The sequence below is a fragment of the Centruroides sculpturatus genome, unplaced genomic scaffold (assembly GCF_000671375.1).
Source record: "Centruroides sculpturatus isolate CEXI.00-Female unplaced genomic scaffold, Cexi_2.0 scaffold436, whole genome shotgun sequence".
In the NCBI taxonomy this organism is placed as follows: Eukaryota; Metazoa; Arthropoda; class Arachnida; order Scorpiones; family Buthidae; genus Centruroides; species Centruroides sculpturatus.
In genome coordinates, this window is record NW_019384550.1 from 143,429 (window position 1) to 149,428 (window position 6,000).

Below are 6,000 nucleotides of genomic sequence, written 5' to 3' on the forward strand. Positions count from 1 at the left end.
TGAACTTTATTAACAATTTCAAGATTGGAGTAAGCCCTTGCAAATAACTCTAAAGACTGGGAGGTTTTTGACTATTTTCAAAAAACTACAAAAAAAGTAACAAATAAATACACATTACACATACAACCAAAATCCAGCAAGAAAAACTAGATTAGAGGCATCATCCGGCTAACTGACCTTTGCAGTTCAAAGGCAGCTTCTTGTAGTTTTTCTTGCTGGATTTTGGTTATATGTGTAATGTGTTTTACATTTACCCAGTTTGAGTAGTTGAATTTAAGGAACAAATAATATTTGTTATAATATTTTGGAATTTATCTGTACTTTTATTAACATGAACAACCAACAGAATAATCACTAAAAGAAAAAAAAAAGGATTTTTAGAAAATTAGAATAAAATGTCTTTTTAAATTTAAAAAAGTCTGATATGTATCAGATTGCACTAACTGGGATAAAAAAAGCTTCAAACATTTGTTTTGGTAGTCAGAATCACTTTCTAAGTCTCAATTGTCATTATTTGGATTATAATCTGGTTCTTTAGCAGACTCTTCTATAATATTGTTCATCTGAGAAATTCTCAAACTTCTCCTAGGCCATCAGTCTTATATCAAACATGATATAAGACTGATAATCCATCTACATTGACAGTGTTTGAATTGAATACAATTTTTTTGGTTTCAGTATCAGAAGTATCTATATCTGATCCAGGATTATCATTTATTAAATCTAAAGCTTCATCAACCCTTAACTTTCTGCACATGGTCATTGTGTGTTCCTATGTAAGTACAATCAGAACCAGTTTTAATGTATTGTCCTGGTCATATACAAATTTACAAAACATCAAACATTGAATAATACATAATGCTACTAAACAAATTTACAAGTATCTATATAATAAAAATAACAATAAATTCAATATACTGAATATATTTCCTTTAGATAATAAATTTGATGAATTACTAATTCATATTTAAAATTTTAAAGCTAGTGAAAATAAATTAGATATTAAAGCATACATACCTCATGCAAAATGTCACTAATAGCAATCATGATTGTTATGTAAGCTCCTAAAAGAGCTAAACATACTTGAATTTTTAATGCTGTTATGGCACCTTTGATGTGTCTAAATACAAAAAATATAATAATTATTGTTTTTTTCTATATTGTGTCAAATAGTAATTAATTTAATGAATATAGTAATACAGTAGAGCCTCGAAAACTCGGCCTAATGTGGACCGAAGGGTGGCCGAGTTTGTGAAAATGCCGGGTTATCAGGAATGGGGTTAAAAAAAGGATAAGTATGCATGTTTCCTCAGAAAATATTGTACTGTACTTGTATGTATTGTTTGCTTGAGAATACAACAGAGAATAAACTGCCCAAATACCCTTAAACAAAGGAAAAGTACGTCCTTTATGAAGGCATAGAGCCTTTACTACATGAAAATGAAAATTAATGAATACACTGTGTACAGTAATTTACTTGATAAGACAGACCTCAGAAAAATACTTTATGAGGCATAAAGCTGTCTATAATGAAAATTAATTAACTAAGGATTTTTTTGCCCTGCCAGGGTGTGACCGAGTTATCCGGAGTGCCGGGTTATTGAGTGCCGAGTTTTCGAGGCTCTACTGTAGCTTAATTACAAATCAGAGTTTCACTTTTATTTAGAAAAATTCTACTTATTATAATAAATATGGTATATAATAAAATACATATAATATTATTTTATCACTTTAAAAATTTTCTATCAAATTATATTAAAATTAGATAATTTCATTGTCTCATTGTTATGTTTTTCCATATTATTTTTTGTATTTTATTTCAATTTAATTGATCTTATAATTGAAAAACTTTTTATCCTTTAATCATCATCACTTCTTTAACAGTAGTCTGATCCAACTAAGCTAAGATTTAGTATTCTAATGCAAATAAAAAATTGGAAATTAAATTGTTTTATAAAGACATTTTAACATTTATATATATATATATATAATGTTTTGATTAAATGTATTTTAAATTATTTCAAAGTTTATAACATTAAAAAAAATCTTATCAAAAATAAAAAAAATATATGATGGTTAATTTTATTTTGTTAAGTTGAATATATCTGTTAAAGATGATTTATATTATCATTAGGAAATGTTTAAATTACTAAATAATCTATAAAGTTTAGTAATATTTTATATGAGAAAGAAATATAGTTATTAATGGCACAAAATAATTGATCTTACAAAAGATTTTTTAATTCAAATGAATACATATTCAATGTTTATTTGTTTACACCTCAACCATTTTCAAAGTTTTTTCTAAACAGTAATCATTTTAAGCATTATAACAGTAAATTTAAAAATGTGACTTTAATAAATTGTATGTAATTAAAATATCATATTTATAAACTCCTTTAATCATTGGATTAATCAAAATTATCTTTTAAATATTTAATTTCAAATAGTATCAAATAAATAAAATTTTATTTTAAAAGAAAGTATATTTTTGCCACGAAGAAATTTCAAACATTTAAAAAATCATCTTTACAAAAATTGAAATATAATAAACACTGCAAAAACCTAACAAACCAGTGACAAAATTATAAACTAAGTGTGAACATTTCTGCCTATGTTAAAAGGGCATTGTCAGGCAACATACTGTTGAAAAAAAGGTGGGGATTGCCAAACACATGTGTGGGGGAAAGGGGTATGATGTAAGAAGAGAGGAGGGGAGGGGAAGGGAGTTTATATTTCATAGATAGACTTCCAGGCAGTGGGCAATGTCATGATAGTTTATGGCTGAGTTATGGCAGGTGGCCTTGTAAATTTATGGAATATATTTCAATTTTTGTAAAACAAAATGTTTTACAAAAATGAAAAATGTTTTAAATATATTCCAGAGTAAGAGTACCCTTGTTATCTTTGTTTTAAATCATTTGATATTGTTGACACAAGTATACTTAAAGGATAATAAAATATTAATGTTTTAAAAGTATCAAAGAACAGTTATAAAAAAAAGAAAGAAATAAATCAGGATTATTGAATTTTTAAATCATAATAAAAGATATTTTTCATCATTACAAAAAATGAGTTTTTAATATTTTTTACCACATAAAACAAAGATAAGAAAATGACTCTGTAAATGCCAAATTATACACAATTTAGACTTCTGTCATATCAAAAATCTCACAAGACAAAAGGAATTATCTTCAATAAGTCTTTATTTAACAACAAAAAAAAAAAAAAAAAATGTGTGTAAAATTAAAATAAAATTTTAAAAATTCTTTATAACTATATGTATATATGTCTGCATTATGCTTAACTATATGGAAGAAAATTTCCAATATTAAACAATTACTGTTTAAAATAAAAATAAATTATGTTTAAAATATGTATATTACTGAAGTTTATAGATCAAGAGTTACTTTTTATGACTTCATACATGCTACATTTTATGTATTCTTATATAATATATTTTAATTATAGTAATTATTTATATTAATTATATAATTAATAAAACAGTCCTCACCTCCATAAAATAAGTAATAAAAGAAGACAAAAAGATATTAAAAAGGCACAAATGGCACAACCAATGCCTGCAATTATTTCAAAGCCTTCGTGGACATGAAAATCATCCTAAAAATTAAAGTATCTAGTATTATTATTAACTTATTCTACATCATTAAAACTTAATTCATTGAAATGTTAAAAAATATAACATTCAAAATTAATTTAAATTAAAATATAATACAAAATGGTGAGACTGTTTCTATAAACAGGCATGAGTGCAAGATTTGCACATGCATTGCTCGTGCTCTCCAAGACATAATCTCGTCCCAAGAATGGCTTTGCTGTTTTACTTGTGATTAATATATAAATTTGAACTTAGTATAATGATTTTGACATAAATAAGTAACAGAGAAGTAAATTTTTTCCATTATTCAAACACTGTCTAGTGCAATTAATCAATCACTTGGCATTTTTTCATCTCTTTATTTTTATTCAGTTGATCAACTGAATAAAAAATAAAAAAATGCCTAGTGATCGATTAACTGCACTACATAGCAATTGGGATTGAATTAATTGTCAACATCAACCTTTTCCCACAGCCAAGAAAGCCTCTAATTTCACCTAGAAACGTATGAAGGACAAATCAACTCATGAGAAATAAAGGTTCAAAACAAACTAGAATATAAGATTGAGAGATCCAATGTATATAAACCAACTAAGAACACAGTGCCTCTCTTGTTTAGTTTTCTGTCTAGCCCATCATACACTCTTTCAGATAATTCCTGCCTGATCCAGTGTTCTCTATCTGCCATGTGACTCTTTCTAGATTACTGGTTACAATGAGATCATCAGAGATTTGTGTGCATTTCTCTGCAGCCTGTCTTCAAGTCCATCACCAAAACTTTGGTGTTCATCGCTTTCAATATCTAGAGCCTTTCTCCTTTGGAGAAATGAATGAACTTTCTTTGCTGGAATCAGGACAAAGAATCCTTGAACCTTTTGTAAACAATTGTAATATTCAAATGAATCAGATATTGCAAAAATATCTCTCTCAACAAACAGCTTTTTAAATGAAATAATGAGTCATCTTTCATCCTGAGCACCCTCATCCATATATGCGACCTTGCTCGTACTATCCAGTTACAGTGCTTTTCAATTCAAAAATCAGAAATTTATAAAAATTATTTGTTTATTTCAATATCTGACTGATTAAGATTATATAACCTCAGAGCATTGCTAAAACATTTGTAATAATAATTTCAAGTCTTTCTTGTTCTACAGTAATTTAAGTTTTTTTTTTTAAACTTTATTATAATTATTTTTCAAAATATTAAAATAAAAATAATTACTATTTGAGCATAAGTTGTCAGCAGAACAGCATATGTTCCAACTCTATCACATTGACATATTGAAAAGTTTTCTTTATGAACTGGATGACAACCTTCCATAGAAAAATGAACACTAAAATAAAAAAAAAAAAATTTATAAAATTTATTACTATTTATTATTGATATATTAAAAAAAAAAGAAAAGAAAAAAAAAATATATATATATATATTGTGGGGATCGATACGTATCGGCCTGGTAGGAGAGTAGGAAGAGGGTGGTAGCCGAGCCCGTGCGCCGCCACCCCCCGAAACGGCAAGTGGACTGGCCCACTAACGGCCTTTTCCAGCCCGGAGGGATCGATCCCCCGACGACTCGATGCAGTCTTTATTACGCAGCTAAATAAATATGCATCTGGTGCCGCGCAAGCCCGCTAACTGTCGAGGGGACTCGACGAGGTAGCAAAGTGCAGCGCCATTTTCTGCACGGCGCGCAACCTTGCACGGGAGGTGGTGGGTGGAGTGGGTTTATCTTTTTTCCCGTCTCAGACCGATTGCAAAATCGCGCACGCACCAGCGATTGGCATTTTTAAAAAGGACGAAAGGGAGCGAAGAAATGAGTGCAGAGCACTTTTTAAAACGGCTGCCGAGCTTCGAAATAAAATGCACGGGAGGAAAAAAAATCGTCAACTGGGCCAAGGACGCCGGCGGTAATCGCGCGCAAACTGGTGCACCCACTCTTCGACACATATGTCACAGGTAATAGTCGTCTCCGTCTCCGGCGCAGCGCTGTTTGAAACGCATCCCGGGCCTTGCAGTCGCGTCACAGCTGTTACCTGGATGCGGCCCGACGCGACGCGTTGCGAGTATCCTCCCGAGCGGCCGGGGTGCAGCCACGTTATTTAAAAAGCGACCGTGTAGTGGCGGTTGGGCCGCGACGCCATCACGCTAATACCCGGATGTCAAGCCATGGCTGTAAACACCGCGTCGCTTATAACATCATCACCTACCTGTTATTTTCGCCTGGTTTTGGTCGCCGGACGTCTGTTTACGACTAGAGACGTCACTAAGCGGCGTTGGTGCCACGCTAGTGACGCGTAACGTCACTTGTACGTTTTCGGAATCCACTCTACTCCACTGGTAACGACCTTGAAGAGGTCTTTCCTTCTTAAAGTCGAAA

At 30.8% G+C, this 6,000-nt stretch overlaps 1 protein-coding gene across 1 annotated transcript in view; it reads right to left on the minus strand.

The window, feature by feature from the left end:
* The window catches only part of LOC111623639, a 165,318-nt gene that overhangs the window by 33,226 nt on the left and 126,092 nt on the right, over positions 1-6,000 (minus strand). The window contains exons 18-20 of the mRNA XM_023366302.1: positions 4,845-4,956; positions 3,515-3,621; positions 1,018-1,120 (exon numbers count right to left, since the gene is read on the minus strand). Of these exons, the coding sequence (XP_023222070.1) occupies positions 1,018-1,120; positions 3,515-3,621; positions 4,845-4,956 (322 nt within the window). The remainder of the gene's footprint in view (positions 1-1,017; positions 1,121-3,514; positions 3,622-4,844; positions 4,957-6,000) is intronic.